The sequence below is a fragment of the Saccopteryx leptura genome, chromosome X (genome assembly GCF_036850995.1).
Source record: "Saccopteryx leptura isolate mSacLep1 chromosome X, mSacLep1_pri_phased_curated, whole genome shotgun sequence".
Lineage (NCBI taxonomy): Eukaryota > Metazoa > Chordata > Mammalia > Chiroptera > Emballonuridae > Saccopteryx > Saccopteryx leptura.
Window position 1 is genome coordinate 109843264 of NC_089516.1, and position 21911 is coordinate 109865174.

Below are 21911 nucleotides of genomic sequence, written 5' to 3' on the forward strand. Positions count from 1 at the left end.
TACTGGAGTATCTGCATGTTCTCTGATCCCTTAATTTTTCTGAGTAGTGTAGATAGGTGAATAAGATGTATTTAGATAGTGTTAATTCTATGAAAAAAAATATAAGGGTACTATCTATAAGGGCAGGTAGTCCTAGAAGGCCTCTCAGAGAAGATAAGATTCAAGCAAAGTCCTGAAAGAAATGAGTGAAGAATGTAGATACGTGGGGGAGAAGATTCCAAGCCAAAGGAACAGAAAATTCAAAGACTAGAAGGAGCTTGCTTAGGGTATTTGAGGAATAGCAGGTAAGCCAGTGTAGCTGCAGCAGCATATTAGAAATGAAGTCCAGTAGGTCCTGGCCAGTTGCCTCAGCAGTAGAGCTTCGGCCTGGCATATGGAAGTATGGGTTCGATTCTGGCCAGGGCACACAGGAAAAGCGACTATCTGCTTCTCTACCCTTCCCCCTTCTCAATCTCTCTCTCTCTCTCTCTCTCTCTCTCTTTCACTCTTTCACTCTTTCTCTCTCTTTCCCTCCTGTAGCCATGGCTCAATGGTTTGAGGAAAGATGGCCCTGGGTGTAGAGAATGGCTCCATGGCCTGGCCTCAGGTGCTAAAACAGCTTGGTTGCCAAGCAACAGAGCAGCAGCCCAGACAGGCAGAGTATCACCTGGTAAGAGGCTTGACAGCTGGATCCTGGTCGGAGTGCATGAGGGAGTCTGTCTCTTCCTCCTTGCCTCTCACTTAATAATAAAATAAAATAAAAAAAATAAAATAGAGGAATAAAGTCCACTAGATAATTCCAAAAATGATCATGTATATCAATGTTTTAAAACCACCCATCTGGCCTGACGTGTGTTGGCACAGTGGATAAAGCGTCGACCTGGAAATGCTGAGGTCGCCGGTTCGAAACCCTGGGCTTGCCTGGTCAAGGCACATATGGGAGTTGATGCTTCCTGCTCCTTCCACCTTCTCTCTCTCTGTCTCTCTCTCCCTTTCTGTCTCTCTTTCTCCCTAAAACAAAACCAAACAAAAAAAACACCCCACCCATCTGAAGACTGGTGCTGGTCTGCCAGGAATTTTGTGCCACTCCGTGAAGTGGTTAACCACGCTGGTGTTGTATGGAGAGTATATTCCCAATGATTTTAGTCATATTTGTTTATGATCAGGGGGACTTCTGCTGTAGCAGTCTCTGAAATAATTCTCTTATTTTCACTGGCCCCCAACTGTAAAGAGGATGAAAACTGCTGATGTACATTATCCCATGTTATGGTGACTATTTTGGGTCTTAATCAGACGATGGGAAGCCATTGGAAGGTTGTGGGCAGAGTTCTTTTTGTTTGTCTTTGTCATAAGATTCTGATTCCAGTTCCAAAACCGACTTGCCTATGTGAATTTGAGTTAGCTCTTGGGCTCTTAGTTTGCTCCTAGGTAAATTGGTTACAAAGGATTGGAGGCCTTCAGATGAAAGGTATGATACTGATTACCACTGTTCTCTATAGTCATTATTTTAACAGCTGTCTTTTTGGAATGGGAAAAACAGTGTAGGCCTGTACCCAAAATAGCAACATCTTGGAAATTTAACAAATGTTGGGAAAGTCATGTTTCTGATTTTCCTTTTGGTTCCACTTGAAAGGTTAGGATACTTCCTTCTTCTTTGGAGGGCACCTTAAATGCTTCCCAGAGGTTGAAACATAACATATATCATAGAATATTGGAATGAGAAGCGACCTTACAGAACTGTGGAGGCAGTGTCTCATTTCTACAGAAATGACTTTTAGAAACTTCCTTACTGTCCAAACCATGCTCTTAGCCTGTAGGAAACCACTTGGGGAGGATGACCCCTAGCCTAGGAAGGCTGCTGTGTTATTCATTCAGTTTCAATAAAATTATTTGTAGATCATGAAAAAAATAATCTCACAGATCACTCAGTCCGAGCCCAGCATTTCACAAGTGAGGAAACAGAGGGAAAAGCAGAGTCTTGTGGACAATTGCACTGCTGGTGAGCAGGCATGCCGGGTGAGAATCAGAATCATATGATGTGCAGGCATCTGCTCTCTCCCCAGAGCTATCTACCTCTGTGTCACATTTAGACATAATTACAACGTGAGAGGAAGTGATTTACTGTAATTTCAGATCCTTTTCAATCTCCATTGTAATGATGTGCTTGGCTAATATTGGAAGTGGTGGCTGCCACAAGGCGTCTTTGCTTGGTGAGAGCTGTACATGAAAAATGTTTTGCAGACTCTAATTGACTCTCTGCCACCAGGTTTGCTCTGTGTTTCCCTTCCTCTGCTCTCTCTTGTTGCTGGCTATAGACTCTGCAAGTGGATTCTACAGACGGTACCCCTGAGTTTGGGATGTGATCATTGTTCAGATTCTAATCTGGTTTTAATTTTTTGTATGAATTTTTGCCTGAAAATTGCATTTTATTTTTTCTCATGAATAGTTACTATAATAACTTTAAAAAGTAGTGTTCTGTTCATTTGAAAAAAGCTCAGTGTATAGTTTTAGGTCTTCCATCATTTCAGTAGCAGATAGGAATGAACCATTGTTATGAAAATAATCAAATATATGTGTATTTCTCTCTCTTTATATATATATTTATATATATTTATCATTATGTTTAATATTTCCTTGTATATGAATCTATATTTCTTCAATTATAGCTCCAGTAAGTTTAAATGTGGTTCAATCAAATATGAGAATATATATATATATATATATATATATATATATATATATATATATATAACACATACACACATACACTTTCTGTGCCTTTGTATCCTAATACAGTAACATTTACTTGCTTGGAATTGGAAAACAAAGTGATACTCTCTGCTTGGACTCTTTTCTTTTGATACGACATAGCCCACATGTCCTTTCCCTGAAATAGAAGCTGTAGCATTTACCAGTCTAACCTGTTAGGGTGTTCCTCCCACTGGAATATTTTTGTCATTCATTGCAAAATCAATGATATTTAAACAAATCCAGAATAACCACAAACATATTACTTTTATTTATTGGTTTTCCTAAAATGAAATGCCCCTAAATATGATTCTATATTTTGTTGACTCATGATGTGAAGAAATAAATTGATATTTCAGCTACTTTGCCAGAAGTGTAGTTTCAAGAATGATCTTGCCAAATAATACTCTTTTCTTAAATATAGTTCTTAATATAGATTATAACTGGATCATGGGTGGGTGACTGAAAATGGTGAGCTTAAATCTGAACGTGAACTTCTGCAAATAAGACAAGGTGTACTGGGATGCATTTCCTCAATAATCACCAAAAGTCTATTTCCTAGTCTCTCTTCCCATTCCCTGAAATGATTTTAGATCCATCATCCTGGAGAATTTTACTGTAACAAATGTTTGACTCAGCTTGAAGTTTGTGACTTATTGAAAGAAGCATAAATTCATCAGAGAACTTGGAATCCTCCTTTCTCACCTCCTTCATCAGGTCCATGACTCTTTTTAGGGGAGAGAAGAGGGGGCAGCATAAATGAATCAGGCCGTCTTCCTTCTTTTCCCCAATTTCTGTGGCTTTTGCTGTGAGTTGTAGTAATAGGCTACTTCTTTTTTTTTTTGTACTTTTCTGAAGTTGGAAACGAGGAGGCAGACAGACTCCTGCATGCACCCGACCAGGATCCACCTGGCACACCCACCAGGGGGCGATGCTCTGCCCATCTGGGGCGTCACTCTGTTGCAACCAGAGCCATTCTAGCGCCCGAGGCAGAGGCCACAGAGCCATCCTCAGTGTCTGGGGCTAACTTTGCTCCAATGGAGCCTTGGTTGCAGGATGGGAAGAGAAAGACAGAGAGGAAGGAGAAGGGGAGGGGTGGAGAAGCAGATGAGCACCTCTCCTGTGTGCCCTGGCCGGGAATTGAACCTGGGACTTCTGCACGCCAGGCTGACGCTCTACCACTGAGCCAACCGGCCAGGGCCAATAGGCTACTTCTTAACTTGTGAATTCCCACTAGCAAATGAATAGCAGCCTTACTGGGCCTATTGACTCAAATCTCAGCATTCAGGGTACTCAACAATCATTAACTAATGACAGTGAGTGCATTACACATTATAAGCTGTACTTTCAGAAGTGGAAACAGCGTAGGTAAATGTAGTAAGATGTACAGGCGAGATAAAAATATATTGTAGAGAGGTGTGTTTATATATGTGTACATATGTGTATATTAATATTTCTACCTGGATGATGGAAATGATAAGAATCCACTCATGATTTGCAATTAAATGGGAGAAGGGTGCTATAGTGAAATAGTGATTCACATACAAAAATACTGTATAAACTTTAAAGCGTTAAAAGCAGTTTTCTAGATATTTGATCAACTGAGTAAATCACTTGACTTCAAAATCTCCATCTTAAAAAAATATTAAGACAATGATAATTCCTGATAACTTCTCAGAGTTGTCTGAAGATTGTCTAGATATAATGTCTGTTGTCCACATTTCAAGGTTTTTAGTTCAAATAAACTTTTCAAATGCACTGTTTATGTAACAAATGTGTCCTTGCTGGTTTTTCTATAGGTATTCAAGAGACGGTATTTTTACTTAACTCAACTTCCTGATGGTTCGTATATTCTCAATTCCTATAAAGATGAAAAAAATTCAAAGGAATCTAAAGGTTGCATCTACTTGGACGCCTGCATTGACGTTGTTCAGGTAGGGCTGTAGAAGTAATCTTTCTATCTCTTTTGAAAAGAGTTATTGATCAACTCTTAAGAACTTCTGCATTTTTCTCTCTTGGTTAATGACATCTCATTCACCAAATGTTTATATTAGACAACTCAGAATCCTCTGCAGGTGGCCCACTCTTGCTCTGTGCCAATATTCAAGTGTTTACGCAGTCCTTTGAAGTCTGGCTCCCAAGGGCCTCTTGAATCTCAATATTTTTTCATTCTCACTGCCCTCTTCTGGTTCTCTGTTTTCTCCTCTCTTTCCTAGAGTCTTGCCTTCCTGCTTCCTGATTTGTTGTCCTGATCCAATCTATCTCCTTAAGACATAGGTGGGATCTTTCACTTGTCTGCTCAAAACCTTTTTGGTTCTTGGCCCTGGCCAGTTGGCTCAGTGGTAGAGCGTCGGCCTGGCGTGCAGTGGACCCGGGTTTGATTCCCAGCCAGGGCACATAGGAGAGGTGCCCATTTGCTTCTCCACCCCCTCTCCTTCCTCTCTGTCTCTCTCTTCCCCTCCCGTAGCCAAGGCTCCATTGGAGCAAAGATGGCCCGGGTGCTGGGGATGGCTCCTTGGCCTCTGCCCCAGGCGCTAGAGTGGCTCTGGTCGCAGCAGGGCAACGCCCCGGAGGGGCAGAGCATCGCCCCCTGGTGAGCGTGACAGGTGGATCCTGGTCGGGCGCATGCGGGAGTCTGTCTGACTGTCTCTCCCCGTTTCCAGCTTCAGTAGTAAGTAATTTAAAAAAAGAAAAAAAGAAAAAAAAAAAAACAAAAAAAAAACCTTTTTGGTTCTTGATTTTTTTTCTTTCGGAGTGAGATCTAAAGTTCTTACCATGGCACTGCAGGCCCATAGTGATTGGGCCTTACCCAGCTTTCTGTCCTCATCCTTCCTGCATCCCCTTTATTCCATGTTCTAGTCATACAAGGTGAATCCCTCCCCAGAGTTTCACATGTATGTGCCTTTCTTATATTTGTTTCTCTGCTTGACATACTGTTTCCCCTTCTCTTCTTGTTTAACTCTTTTTTTTGTGACAGAGACAGAGAGAGAGGCACAGATAGGGATAGACAGACAGGAACAGAGAGAGATGAGAAGCATCATTTCTTTGTTGCAGCTCCTTAGTTGTTCATTGATTGCTTTCTCATATGTGCCTTGACCAGGGGGCTACAGCAAACCGAGTGACCCCTTGCTCAAGCCAATGACCTTAGTGTCAAGCTGGTGAGCCTTGCTTAAACCAGATGAGCCCATGCTCAAGACCGAGCTTGGGATTTCGAACCTGTGTCCTCCATGTCCCAGTCCAATGCACTATCCACTGTGCCACCATTTGGTCAGGCTTGACTCTTATTTTTTAAGACTCAACTCAAATGACACATCCACCATGAAACACTTTCTGTTTCCTTCCTCACCTTCATTGCCCACCAAGTGGAATTAAGCTCCATCTCCCCTGTGCGACCACTTTGTTTTTTCCTCTCTTAGCTACTCAAATTTTGTAAATTATACTCTTAACTGTACATTTATTTTTATTTTTTTAAATTTTTTTAAAATTTTTTACAGGGACAGAGAAAGAGTCAGATAGAGGGATAGATAGGGACAGACAGACAGGAACAGAGAGAGATGAGAAGCATCAATCATCAGTTTTTTGTTGCGACACCGTAGTTGTTCATTGATTGCTTTCCCACATGTGCCATGACTGTGGGGCTACAGCAGACTGAGTGACACCCTGCTCGAGCCAGTGACCTTGGGTCCATGCTAGTGAGCTTTTTTGCTCAAGCCAGATGAGCCTATGCTCAAGCTGGCTATCCTGGGGTCTCTAACCTGGGTCCTTCCGCATCCTAGTCTGACGCTCTATCCACTGTGCCACTGCCTGGTCAGGCTATTTTTTTTTTTTACTATAGGAACCATGTCTTACTCATGTCTGTGTCCTCTATAATAATTAGCAGTGTTTTGCACATAGTAGTGGCTTAATAAATGTTTGGTGATTTAAATTATTAAGGGGGCATTCACAAAGATGTTGTGGGAAACAGGACAGAGAAATGATCTAAACAGGAAGCCAACTGACCAAAAATATACTGCTCACAAAAATTGGTGATATGTTATCTCTTCGTAGTCATTTTGAAATATCTCCTTTTGTGTGCAGTATAGAAGCCATTACTATAGAGCCAGGGTGTCATGGTTGACTAAAAGGAGCACTGGACTGAATAAGAGGCGTGAGATATGGATTCAATACCCTCAACCTACATGAATCTTAATTTTCATTACTGCAAAATGGGATTAATGATATCTGTTTACTTGAAGAGATGGGATTATCATAAGGATCAAATGAAAAACAACTTGCAAGAAGATGAAAATCTATGTGACTTGAAGGTGTCTTCTTTATATACATACGTATAGCTTTCTTATCCTACTAGAAGATAGACACACATAAATCACTGAATTTCTCAGTTAGCTCTAGTCTAGATTGGCCTTTCTTTATAGTGTTCCTAGACCCTGCTTTCCTCATCTATTTATGGTCCCCTTCCCAAATATTTTCAAATATGTAACTCTTTATGACATGTAACAACAATTTAATGCCATCCTTTGCTATACTTGAAAGATGAGAAGGCAAAATTCCTTGATTTCTTCTTGAGTAATGACTATGCCAGTGGAAAATGGTTGATTCATGAGCCTTCCTTAAAACTAATGCTGAGGTATTTGGGAGCGCAATGTGTCACTATACGTATATTCGGCATTGGTCACTGGGAGCCAGAATTTAATATGAATCCACTACAGTCTTTTATGCATATTATGCATGGTAAAGTTAATTAGATATTGATATTACATTTTATGCTATGATATAAATTAAGTACCAGATTTATTTCAAGTTACATTTAAGCTTGTTTTTAAAGGCTGATTTTGAAAATCTGTCAATATGCAAGGAAAACTTTAAGCCAGGTGGAAATTGTAAAACGTTTGCTTACTTTTGTAAGTGGTAGTTTGATTACCTAAATGTGATGAATGTTAAAAGGCCTTAAACGATAATAATACAAAAAGTAGTATTAAATTATACCAAAATTCTGTGCATATGCTGCTAAGCCCAGTACTGAGAGAACAACAACAAAAGATATGTTTGACACGGTGATTCATCATCTTGGAGTTTGTATTTCTAGTTGAAAGAAGCAATTCTTCCATAAAAGTATCGACATACCTATGTGCTGTGCTAAGGTAGAAATAAATAAACTAATGAAGTCTAATATTAAAGGAGCAACTAAACTAACTGAACACATGCTTTTTTTTTTTTTTTTTTTTTTTTGCCTCTAGTGCCCCAAAATGCGCCGTCATGCTTTTGAACTCAAGATGTTAGATAAGTACAGCCATTATCTGGCTGCTGAAACTGAGCAGGAGATGGAGGAATGGTTGATAACTTTGAAAAAGATTATCCAGATCAATACTGACAGTTTTGTGCAAGAGAAAAAGGAGACTGTGGAAACAGCACAAGGTCAGAATTTTAAGTGATTCGTTATTGAGGTAAAGCTCTTGTCTTTAATCCACGGAAATGTCTGTTGTGTAGGGTGAATATAGATCTCCTAACCTTGAAGGTTGACCTGCTTCTTCATTAAAAGTGACTGTGGAGGTTGATGGATTTGTTTTTTAAGAGTTGATACTGCATGGGCTCTGACACATGAAATATAACCAAACTAAAATGGATAGGCAATTCATGGCAGAATTTCAAAAGTCCATTACAGTGTTCCCTATGCTTTCGTAATCAAAATTCTTTGCAATAAATCTAGTAGGAAAGGATGGGGTGGGAGAGATAGTTAGGCTGTTCCTCTCAGGTGATTAGTAATGGTCTGCATGGTTTGGAACATCTGCTTTTCATGAATTTGTAGATGATGAAACTAGCAGCCAAGGAAAAGCTGAGAACATCATGGCCAGCTTGGAAAGGAGCATGCATCCGGAACTGATGAAGGTACGTCTTTCTTATGGCAACTTGCCTTCAACCAAGACAATACAGGATTAGCTATTAAAGTTTTAATGCTGGATTTCATTTGGCAATGTCATATCTAAGTTAAAAGCCACAGCCAATTAGTGAAACAGATAGAGATTATAAAACAAAAGTTATACTCCTAAAGTTGGACATGTAAAGTGCCAACTAACAATTTGGAAAATATCATTATTATTATTTTTTGTCTGGATGCCAGGAAGTACTTCCAGATTGTTATGACTTTATGAATTTTTTCTTTACAGCGATAGAGAGAGAGTCAGAGAGAGGGATAGATAGGGACAGACAGACAGGAACGAAGAGAGATGAGAAGCATCAATCATTAGTTTTTCGTTGTGACACCTTAGTTATTCATTGATTGCCCTCTCATATGTGCCTTGACCATGGGGCTACAGCAGACCAAGTAACCCCTTGCTTGAGCCAGTGACCTTTGGTCCAAGCTGGTGAGCTTTGCTCAAACCAGATGAGCCCACGCTCAAGCTGGTGACCTCGGGGTCTCGAACCTGGGTCCTCCGCATCCCAGTCCAATACTCTGTCCACTGCGCCACCACCTGGTCAGGCCTTTAATGTTTTATTTTTTTAGATTTTATTTATTCATTTTAGAGAAAGGAGACAGAGAGAGACAGAGAGAGAGAAAGAGGGGAGGAGCAGAAAGCATCAACTCCCATATGTGCCTTGACCAGGCAAGCCTGGGGTTTTGAACCGGTGACCTCAGCATTCCAGATTGATGCTTTACCCATTGCGCCACCACAGGTCAGGCGGTGACTTTATGAATTTTATTTGCTACTTCTTACTTACTTTAATTACAGTCATCCCTCAGTATCCTCACGGGACTGGTTCCAGGACCCCAGGGGATATCAGAATCTGAGGATGCTCAAGTCCCTCATGTAAAATGGCATCGTATTTGCAAATAACCTATGCACATCCTCTTGTATACTTTAAATCATTTCTAGATTACTTATAAGGCTAGTGCAATGTAAATGCTATATGAAAGTTGTTATACTTCATTGTTTAGGAAATAATGATCTGGGAAAAGGTCTGTCCAAGTTCAGTACAGCGGCCATCGTAGGATTAATTGCATAGTGCTCCTCAGCAACAATGTGACATTTAAAACATATTTCTTATTTGTGGTTGGGTGAATCCATGAACGTGGAACCCATGGATATGGAAGGCTGACTGTGCTCTGTGTCATTCATAAAATAAATACTCTTCTTTCAAGGGGCTGTTGATGCAGACTGAACATTATATTAAATCTAATGATTTGTATATGTTAATTTTATATGCAACTAATATATTCTCTATATTTAAGTACATATATATGTTAATAATTTCATAAGATAAAGATTTTTGTGAACATATATCATTTGTGTTAATTACTTTGCCCCTTGCCTTTTGAAATGAGCTGATTTTGAAAGCATCTGGGTGATTATCGCACTATCTCAGTAGGGTTGACATTTTACTCTGTGAACTCTATACTACAATAGATGAAAAGGTTTGATTTATTTATTTAAATCCCTGTCAAATCTATTTTATCTTTATTCCTCTTTCTGGACTGTTAAGTTATACAATTTTAGAAGTAATTTTTATATTTTAAAATTATCCTTCTCTTAAGCTTCAAAGCTATTTTCCAAAATTGAGGAAGATACTTCCATTACCTTGATCTGGATTTTCTTTGATTTTATAGATTTTAACCTGTCCCCTCTGACTCTGTCATTCCAGACTGTACAGCCCATGATATTTTCCCATGATATATCCCTAAGGCGACAGGATCAGAGTTGTATAAAATATTCTGTGGCTAGCACCATGGATAGGTAAAGATAGTATTTCCTGTCCTGTGTATTTCTTTTGCCTCTGAAGTCTCTTGGATTCCTTTTTGTGCTACTATGGGTTGAACAATATTCTTGATGTTATGGGAGGAATAGAGAGAGTGTACGAACTGGTTTGTAGCTTTAATGCGGGTCATGGTGACAGTGACTCTCCACTGCATTCTTTATCCATCTTAGATACATGGAGATGGAGAATGGTATACTTTTATAGCTGTCAGATTGCTCATTTCACAGAAACTATACATTTAAATGATATTAAATGCTGTTTTGAAGGAAATAAAGTAATGTTTGGTTGTAGATATATATGTATAAATATATATTTTTAAATTTTTAGTATGGAAGAGAAACTGAACAGCTAAATAAACTCAGTAGAGGAGATGGACGACAGAACCTCTTTTCTTTTGATTCGGAAGTTCAGGTATTAATAATATATTTCTCTAAATAACCCTGGAATTGTTACTTAATTGGAAAAAACATCTGTAAAATGCTGAAATTGCTGATCTTTGCACCCCTGGGCAATACTGATTTATTTATATTTGTCTTGCTCACTTTGAGAAGGTAGCTTAACTAACTTCACTCAACAGGACTGTCACATCTGCAACTAGTTTGGGACTGAATATATTTATAGTTTTCTTTCTCAGTTCTATCTATTCTTTTCACTCCATCTCATGCTTCAAGATGGATAAGTTAGAGTCCTTAAAGATGGTGTCAGTGCTCTTTTAACTTATTAGATACAATTGTGGTCTAGTAACAGTGAGTATCTGCAGTATGCAGAACACTAGGTCACAGGAAACAGATGATTTGTTTTCTAGTTTCTATGTAGGCCTGTAGAACTGGGCCAATTTTCATGGTGGGCTTAATCTCACTTTAAATGGAAAATGGTGTGGGGAAGTGCAGGTTTATGTGCTTGCATATTTTAATCTTTTCCATGAGAGTTAGGTACATTTTGAACTAAGAGATATGCAGTTAGTAGTTAATTTCATGATATTTTCTAATTAAATTGCTGATTTGTTTAAATGGAAAAATTCTACAGTATTGAAGTATTACATATATTTTTCCTAATGGAAAACATTTTCATGAGAAAATGAAATTATTTGAGAGAAGATTTTATTTTCTTTTTACTCCTTCTACATGTAATTTCTAATTTTTTGGAGGGGAATAGGAAACTATATATTATATAAGTATTACAGTTTTTTTTCTCACTGAAAATAAAACTTTGGAAAGACCAATTTGGTGTTTTCTTTCTGCTTCATACAGTTTCCTAATTACAATATTTTAGTTTGAAATGGAAAAAAGGGCCCTGGCCGATTGCTCAGTGGACAGAGCATTGGCCCGGCATATGGACATCCTGGGTTCAATTCCCAGCCAGGGCACACAGGAGAAGTGACCATCTGTTTCTTTCCCTCCTGCTTCCCTTACTCTCTCTCTTTCCCTCTGGCAGCCAGTGGCTCGATTGTTTTCATGCATGGCCCCAGGCACTGAGGATAGCTCGGTTTTTCTGAGTGCACCAGCCTGAAGTGCTTAAAATAGCTGCGTAGTCTAGCATCAGTCCCAGATAGGGTTGCTAGGTGGATCCCGTTTGTGTTGCATGCAGGGGTCTGTCTCTCTCTCTTCCCTCCTCTCACTTAAAATAAATAGAAATGGAAAAATGTATATAGGCTGTAAATAATGCAGAAAAATTTTCCAAATAATTTTATTTTTTCATGTGATATTTTTATTGTTTAGAGAAAATTTGTTTTAAATGTTTCATCTTTCTTCTCACCCTTCCATATCATTATTACATTGCTTTTAAATTTATGATTTTTAAATCATAAGTTAATATGGTTTAAAATGTATTAGTAGCAGGCCTCGTTCAGAAATTTTGTTGTTCTAAGTGAGTCTGAGCCTTTGATACCCCCCACGCCCCACCCCCACCCCATGATTGGGCTTTAATTGGACATGTCAGCCCCATTCATTCTATACAAAGAAGCCAATTGACTGTGGTTGAAACTCAATTCCACATCTTTTTTAAAAAATGTAATGTAGTGTTTTTGTGGTCATGAGCTAAACTAATTTTATGTTTCAGTTGCTTGCTTATCAGTGAGCTTCAAGTGAGAGAAAAATTCACAGTTGTGATAAAACATTAAGGACAAAACATTGAATTGAATGCTGATTATGGAAGGCAGTCTCTACAGAGAAATCCATGTTGTATGCGATGAGTACCTTTACTATTAGGTGAAGTGCTATCCCATAATAATCCACCTTCTCTTTTGGCCACAGTTCAGTGTTTACAGATAATGCTTTCTCTCGCTGACCTTAGAGAATAGAGGATCACTGACTGACTTTGAACTACTGGGGAAGGCCGTATGTCCCACTCTTTGCACTCATGGGCCTCAGAAGAGAAAGAATCTGGGGGCTGGGGCGGTTTGGTTCAGTTTCTCTTCACATTCCACTGTCTAAGATAGAAAAGAGAGTAGATAAATGGGCGGAAATTGAAATTGATCTCCATGGCAATGACTTGCCTCCTCTGGCTCCATGGATAGATAAGTGTTCTAGGGGGAGCTGGCTGGGCCCACACGTTTGTATTCCTTTTGTAGATAAATAGACTGGTGGGGGGAGGGATCGTGTTTTCAGGTATGCAGGTTATATTTTAGGCTCTTTAAAGGAGGATTTTGTTAGGGATACAGGCTGGATCAGAATGGCTGTAATTATCCAAGATTCTTCAGGCACAATACCTGTTTGGGCTTGAATTACTTATATAATTGAGAAAAATCCTGTGTTTCTTGGCTTGAGATTCCATATTGGCAGCACTTTCTGCTCAGGTTCACCCAGCTGTTTTCTGCTTGCCATGTCGCTGGTCTTAATGAAAGTACAGTAAGTTGTCCCACAACCTGGACTTTCCCTCCCACTTGTGAACAGAGTGCAAGTAAGTCTGTTAAGCGTTCAGAATGAACAGACGAACTTAGGTTGCCTGAGCTCTGTGAGCTGAGGAGGAGGATTCTGTGAGTTTGTTTTGGGAGAGACAGATTCCTTCCCTGCTAAGAGGAATTCCTTGACTCTCAGTATCTTTGTTTAAAATGTTCGAAAATTTTGTAACACCGACAATTATATATGGCAGACAGGATACATCCCCCAGCTCTATTAGAAGCTGAGCTCTGTGTTTATCAGTTTCCTAAGCAGACGCCTCTCCCTCTGTTCATTATTTAAATGTAAGTGGTCACCAGGTTTTCGGCCTTGTCCTCCTCCTCAGCCTAGTTGCCACTGACTCCCAAATCCAGGTCTCCAGTTATTCCAACCACCTACCTCCATGACCTCAGACTCGATGTATCTCAGACTGAGCTCATTGCCTGTACTCATCCTTGCTCCATATTTGCTATTCTTCTTTATTCTGCAGCGAAATTCATAAAATCTCATTCTACCGAATCTTCCAAGTTAGCGACCTTTGTGTAAATCTTGATGCTTGCCATGTCCAGTCATGTCAGCTTTGCCTTCTGTATAACTCATGAAAGAAACAAAACTCCTGCCATTCTCAAACATATATTTTGTGGGGAAGACAAACAATATACACCTAAATGAATATTTTAAAAAAGTATTGCTAGAAAAGTAAATCAATTAAATGGAGTACAGATTCTTAGAGTATGTGGGGTTTTTTTTTATAGAGGGCTAAGGAAGGTCTCTGGAAATGGAGTTGAATGAAATGAAGGGCGTAAGCCATGTGTCTGTCTGGGGAAAGGGTTCTTGATGGAACAGCAAGTACAGTGGTCCTGAGGTGGCAGTGTAGTTGGTGTGCTGGAGAAATAACTGAGGATGCCAGTGTGGCTGGAACGGAGGGTGGGAGAAAAGGCAATGATGGTAGGAGGTCAGAGGAGTGAGGGAAGGCAGGGAGGCATGTCCTATAGAGCTTTGTAGATCATGGTCCAGACTTAGGACTTTGCCTTGGATCAGAGTTTCATCGTCTCCCTCCAGAATTGATCAATGTTTGAACCTTATTCTGAAAGCCCTACAAAGGCTTGTTGAATGAAAAAATAAAAAGGGATCAAATGAAGAATGGGCAGAGAATTGTTAGGTTTTGTAATTTTTACTCATAGATCTGTATTAATATGAATCCTGGTTTCTTTTGAAAATGATTCATATCATGTTTTGTAGAGATTGGATTTTTCAGGAATTGAACCTGATATAAAGCCATTTGAAGAAAAGTGCAATAAACGTTTCCTGGTCAATTGCCATGATTTAACTTTCAATATCTTGGGTCAAGTTGGAGACAATGCAAAAGGACCACCCACAAATGTACGTATGACTTTTCCTTCTACCTCTCTTAAACCAGGGCATTAAGGAAACACCTTTCTTTCTTTCTTTCTTTCTTTCTTTCTTTCTTTCTTTCTTTCTTTCTTTCTTTCTTTCTTTCTTTCTTTCTTTCTCTCTCTCTCTCTCTCTCTCTCTCTCTCTCTCTTTCTTTCTTTCTTTCTTTTTTTCCTGAGAACTAATTTACTGGATGAAAATTCCATTGCTACATATTTTTGATACCTTTGATATTGGAAAATTTCACATGTCTTTCTTTTGCCAAAATGTGAATATGACTTCAGCTTGAAAAGATTTGTGAAAATTTTACCTATTCAAAATAGCAGGTAGAATAGGATCTTGACATTCAAGAGGGACATGTCCCCAGAACCTGGAAAATCCTCAAATTTGTGAATTCTACTAGAGACTGTGACTTCTGTGAAATTGGCTCACGGCCGTGAGTAATGAACACCAGAGTTGTACAGGGGTTCAGATACTGTGCAGTCAGTCAGCCTCACACACTGTTCTCAGAGTGAATTATTTTTTTCTGCACAGAAAATTCTAATTATTAGTTATCACGGATCATTTGAGTCGCTCAGAAATACTTGAACCTATAAATGTAAAATTTCCGGAGATTGCATTTTATATTTATCTTGTTCGTTGTTTTTTTTTTTGTAATTATTGTTCTAGTTTTGTCTTTGAAAAATATCCACATCGATTTCTTCTCTTACAATGTAGCCAAAATTCAGTAGCTAGCTTTTTGTGTGTAAAGGGTTAATCTTTATGCCATCTGGCACGAAATTTCTCTTTGTGACCAGCTTTCAAATGCCATCTGTAGAGAGGAATCATGTCTTCCAAAACTGCTGATGGGGCAACAAAGCTTTTGTCAAGTAATTGGATGTTGACTGATATGATCTCTTATGAAATGTATAATTCAGTAAGCTGTAACATAACGAAAGGGAAGATTTATTTCTATTCTGTAATAATGGCATTATTGTCGGGTAATTTCAATAAACCTATAGAAAGTTAGATTTTATTTATTGAACAATTGTGTGCTTTAAATATAGCTTCTGACTTCTAGTTATTTTAAAATATATATAAATTATGAAATTATTTATACTTGGCAAAAATTAAAAATTGATAGCCTACTATTTAGAATGATTTTTTCATACATGCAAATGAGCTGTAATGGAATTTTAGCCAGATGTTGAACTCAGGAACTGTAATCACAGAAATTAGGGGAATAAAAAAAAATTTGTTTGTAATCTGTGTTCCTTCCCACACTCCACCTAAAAAAGTCTTGGTTTAAAAATGGTATTTTGTTCATTCCTAGGTTGAACCCTTTTTTATCAATCTTGCCTTATTTGATGTAAAGAACAATTGTAAGGTTTCAGCTGATTTTCACGTAGACCTGAATCCTCCATCTGTTCGTGAAATGCTGTGGGGCGTTTCAGCCCAAATAGCCAGTGATGGAAATGCGAAAAGCTCTTCACCCGAGTCTTTCATTCATGGAATTGCTGAATCTCAGTTACGCTACATAAAGCAGGTAAAGAATGATCTTTTAGCTGTGGATGTGCCTTCAGAATAAGAAACAGAGACACCCTTGCATTATTTCATTGTTTCAGGCCAGTGTTTTCATGGGCATTCATCTCTTGTACACTCTGTGTAGAGGTGTTTTTCTAGTGACTGAAGTTGGAGGGAAAAAACAGAAGCCAGCAAATAAAGATGCAACTAGTATACTTACTTAGTGACATTTTAATTGGAATCATGATGTGAGTTTCAAAAGAAGTGTTTTGTGAGATGGACTGCAGGCAACATAGACACACACGAACACAGAGACAGATGCACACACAGACACGCACGCACGCACGCACACCCATGTGCATACTTTGGAGGAAGGAAATAGGTGCCTGAAAGACTTGCTTCTTTTGAAGAAAAAATGACCCTACAGTAACCTCCCACCCCTAATTCCCATTTCCATTATGAATAGTTAGTTTTAATGGAGCATAAAGGCTCTTTATGCAGGAGTTCTGGTTGAAAAGCAATGTGAAGGAACTGCTTGTGTCACCGGGGTAATGCTCCTCTCTTCTGTCCTGTTTAGTGCAGAGAATCCCCTTTAGAAAGAGCCTGACAGTTTCATGGCATTTTGACCTCTGACCAGGGTGGCAGCTGTAGAGGTTAGGCAGAGCAGAATTGATTGCCTTCTAGAACAGATTTGCTTCTGCAACTGAAAGGAAACTAGAGTGTGGCAAAGAATTAAAGTAGGAAGAACAAAGCGGCTCACATTGTGAGGAGATTGACGTTACCCCCAATAAAAATCTTCCTTTTTTTCTGTTTATAAAGATAAATACGTTATTATGTAGAAAATTCAAACAATACAAAAAGCATAAAGAAGAAAGTAAAAATCAAAACCCATAGACGGTAATTATTAACATTTTGAGGAACATTTTTCTAGACATCTCTGTTGTGTATGTATATATAAACCCATACACTTTGTATAAGAATATACATAATGTGTATCATATTCATGCTGTTTTGTATCTACTATATTCATTTAACATCATGGTTAATTCTATAGCACTATTTCTAGACAGTCATATTCTTAAAGGCTAATATATAATATAGTATTCTATTGACTTAGCTAATTAGAACATTTCTAATTTTTGATATCCTAGATAACACTGCATTGAACATCCTTATGTGTACATGTTAGCTCATTTGTCGAGTTGTCTCCTTAGAATAAATTCCAAGTATTGAGATTTTGAGGGTTAAACACTGTACTCATTGGTATATACTCCCAAATTGCAGGGGAAGATTTTTCATGTGCACTGTCACTACCCTCTGTTGGCTATAAATTTTGGTAGCTTTCCGCCACATTGTCCATCATCCCTTGTTCCCTTATGGTCCCTTAGTTTGTTACTCAGACTGTAGTTGTCTCATGTGTGTATATTCCATACTATGGCCCATGCTTCTAAAAGAGAGATTGAGTCAGTTCAGTGTTATAAATATTTGAGAACCTGCTATTGAAAAAATTTCCTGCACAATATCAAGTAAGTCCTTTTAAGCCAATGATTTATTTACTGTATTACTTCAATGTACTTATCTGTATGTTTAATGCAAGAAGCTTAAATTGTGCTTCCAGGTGTCATTCCAGTTATAATCTAAGTGAGGAAGGAAATCAACACATTTTGAATTTCTCCTGTGTGCCAAAATTGTGCCCACATTTTCCACTGGTGTTGCATGGAATTCTCATACTCTCGTGAAATAGTACTATTATCACTACTGTTTTGCAGATGAAGAAACTGCAGTTCAGGGAGGTTAAGTAAGCTGCTCACCATTGCTGAGCTGGTAGTGGTGCAGGCAGGATTTGAATCCAGGTCTGCTTGAAAGACCTCGATCAACAATGTTAATCGGTATATAGTTCAATGCTGGGTATATAGCATAATGGTAGTAGAATGAGCTTGGAATGTGAGGAGGGGTCAGTGGTCAGGAGTTAATGTTGAAGACTCCACTGAATATGAGGGGCTTGAGAAAGGTCTCAGAGGAATGGAGGACAGCTGGACAGGGGAGAATTGTGGGCAGTGTCCTTAAATGGCTTTGTCATTTTTTTTTATCATTTTTAAATCTTATTTTTATTAATTTTAATGCAGTGACATTGATAAATCAGGGTACATATGTTCCGAGAAAACATCTCCAGATCATTTTGATATTTGATTATGCTGCATACCCCTCACCCAAAGTCAAATTGTCTTCAGTCACCTTCTATCTGGTTTTCTTTGTGCCCCTCCCCTCCCCCTACCCCCTCCCTCTCCTTCCTTGCCCCCTCCCCACCCCTCCACCCCACCCTCTGTTACCATCACATTCTTGTCCATGTCTCTGAGTCTCATTTTTATGAACCATCTATGTATGGGTTCATATAGTTCTTAGTTTTTTCTGATTTTACTTATTTCACTCAGTATAATGTTATCAAGGTCCATCCATGTTATTGTAAATGATCCGATGTCATCATTTCTTATGGCTGAGTAGTATTCCATAGTATATATGTACCAAGCTTTTTAATCCACTCGTCCTCTGATGGACACTTGGGCTGTTTCCAGATCTTCGCTATTGTGAACAATGCTGCTATAAACATGGGGGTGTATTTCTCCTTCTGGAACCGTTCTATGGTGTCCTTGGGGTATATTCCTAAAAGTGGGATGGCTGGGTCAAAAGGCAGTTCCATTTTCAAATTTTTGAGGAATCTCCATACTGTTTTCCACAGAGGCGGCACCAGTCTGCATTCCCACCAGCAGTGCAGGAGGGTTCCCTTTTCTCCACATCCTCGCCAGCACTTATTCTGTGTTGTTTTATTGATGAGCGCCATTCTGATCGGTGTGAGATGATATCTCATTGTGGTTTTAATTTGCATTTCTCTAATGATTAGTGATGTTGAACATTTTTTCATATGCCTATTGTCCATCTGTATGTCCTCTTTGGAGAAGTGTCTATTCATTTCTTTTGCCCATTTTTTGATTGGACTGTTTGTCTTTCTGGTGTTGAGATTTACAAGTTCTTTATAAATTTTGGTTATTAACCCCTTATCAGATGTATTGTCAAATATGTTATCCCATTGTGTAGTTTGTCTTTTTATTCTGTTCTTATTGTCTTTGGTTGTGCAAAACCTTTTTAGTTTGATATAGTCCCATTTGTTTATCCTGTCTTTTATTTCCCTTGCCCGTGGAGATAAATGAGCAAATATATCTCTGCGAGAGATGTCGGAGAGCTTACTGCCTATGTTTTCTTTTAAGATGCTTATGGTTTCATGCCTTACATTTAAGTCTTTTATCCACTTTGAGTTTATTTTTGTGAATGGTGTAAGTTGGTGGTCTAGTTTCATTTTTTTGCAGGTGGCTGTCCAATTTTCCCAACAATTTGTTGAAGAGGCTGTCTTTACTCCATTGTATGCCCTTACCTCCTTTGTCAAATATCAGTTGTCCATAGAGCTGTGGGTTTATTTCTGGGTTCTCTGTTCTGTTCCATTGATCTATGTGCCTGTTCTTATGCCAGTACCACACTGTTTTGAGTATAATGGCCTTGTAGTATAGCTTGATATCAGGAAGTGTGTACCTCCTCCTTTATTCTTCTTTTTTAAGATTGCTGAGGCTATTCGTGTTCTCTTTTGGTTCCATATAAATTTTTGGAATATGTGATCTATATCTTTAAAGTATGTCATTGGTATTTTAATTGGTATTGCATTGAATTTATAAATTGCTTTGGGTAATATAGACATTTTAATGATGTTTATTCTTCCTAACCATGAGCACGGTATATGCTTCCACTTGTTTGTATCTTCTTTGATTTCTTTTATCAATGTTTTATAATTTTCCGAATACAAGTCTTTAGTCTCCTTGGTTAAATGTACTCCTAGGTACTTTATTTTTTTTGGTTGTAATAGTGAAGGGGATTGTTTTCTTAATTTCTCTTTCTGACTGTTCATTGTTGGTATATAAAAATGCATCTGATTTCTGAGTATTGATTTTATATCCTGCCACTTTGCTGAATTCATTTATCAGGTCCAGTAGTTTTCTGACTGAGACTTTAGGGTTTTCTATATACAATATCATATCATCTGAAAATAATGATAGCTTTACTTCTTTTCCAACTTGAATGCCTTTTATTTCTTTTTCTTGTCTGATTGCTGTGGCTAGGACTTCCAGGACTATGTTTAATAAGAGTGGTGAAAGGGGGCACTCCTGCCTTGTTCCTGATCTTAAAGGTATTGCTTTTAATTTTTGCCCATTGAGTATGATGTTGGCTGTGGGTTTGTCATAGATGTCCTTTATTATGTTGAAGTATGTTCCCTGTATTCCCACTTTGCTGAGAGTTTTGATCATGAACGGGTGCTGGATTTTATCAAATGCTTTTTCTGCATCTATTGAAATTATCATGTGGTTTTTCTCCTTCCTTTTGTTTATGTGATGAATCCCATTGATTGATTTGTGAATATTGTACCAACCTTGCCTCCCAAGAATAAATCCCACTTGATCATGGTGTATGGTTTTTTCCATATATTGTTGGATCCGGTTTGCTAATATTTTGTTGAGGATTTTAACATCTATATTCATCAGGGATATTGGCCTATAATTTTCTTTCTTTGTGTTGTCTTTGCTTGGTTTTGAAATCAGAATTATGCTTGCCTCATAAAGGAGCTTGGAAGTCTTCTTTCCTCTTGAATTTTTTGAAATAGCTTGAGAAGGTTAGAAGTTAATTCTTCTTTGAATATTTGGTAGAATTCACTTGTGAAGCCATCAGACCCAGGACTTTTTTTTGTTGGGAGTTTTTGATAACTGTTTTGATCTCATTTGGTGTAATCAGTCTGTTTAGGTTTTCTGATTCTTCCAGATTGTTTTTTGGAAGATTGTATGTTTCAAGGAATTTGTCCATTTCATCTAGGTTGTCTAGTTTTTTGGCATACATTTCTTCACAATAATTTCTTACAATACTTTGTATTTCTGTTGTGTCAGTTATTTCTTCTCTCTCATTTCTAATTTTATTTATTTGAGTCCTCTCTCTCTTTTTCCTGGTGAGTCTAGTTAAAGGTTCATGAATCTTGTTTACCTTTTCAATGAACCAGCTCCTAGTTTTATTGATCCTCTGTTTTGTTTCTTTAGTCTCTATGTCATTTATTTCTGCTCTGATCTTTATTATTTCCTTCCTTCTACTACATTTGGGCTTTACTTGCTGTTCTTTTTCTAGTTCTTTTAGATGCAGAGTTAAGTTGTGTATTTGAGCTTTTTCTAGCTTCTTAAAGTGTGCCTGTAGTGCTGTGAACTTCCCTCTCAGTACTGCTGTTGCTGTGTTTCATAAATTTTGAGTTGTTGTATGCTCATTATCATTCATTTCTAGGAATTTTAAAATTTCTTCTTTGATCTCATTCTTAATCCATTCGTTATTTAACAACCTGCTATTTAGTTTCCATGTGTTTGAGAATTTTTGAGCTTTTCTGTTGTGGTTCATTTTTAGTTTCATGGCATTGTGATCAGAGAAAGTGTTTGATATGATTTCAATCTTCTTAAATTTGTTGAGACCACTTTTGTGCCCTAACATGTGGTCTATCCTAGAGAATGTACCATGAGCACTTGAAAAGAATGTATATTCTGCTGCTTTAGGGTGAAAGGTTCTGAAGATATCTATTAAATCGAG

At 38.2% G+C, this 21911-nt stretch overlaps 1 protein-coding gene across 2 annotated transcripts in view; it reads left to right on the forward strand.

The window, feature by feature from the left end:
• The window catches only part of DOCK11 (dedicator of cytokinesis 11), a 235505-nt gene that overhangs the window by 73503 nt on the left and 140091 nt on the right, over nt 1–21911 (forward strand). For both annotated transcript variants that reach the window (XM_066357342.1, XM_066357343.1), the window contains exons 7-12: nt 4527–4661; nt 7965–8142; nt 8534–8613; nt 10807–10890; nt 14598–14738; nt 16063–16275. In XM_066357342.1, the coding sequence (XP_066213439.1) occupies nt 4527–4661; nt 7965–8142; nt 8534–8613; nt 10807–10890; nt 14598–14738; nt 16063–16275 (831 nt within the window). The remainder of the gene's footprint in view (nt 1–4526; nt 4662–7964; nt 8143–8533; nt 8614–10806; nt 10891–14597; nt 14739–16062; nt 16276–21911) is intronic.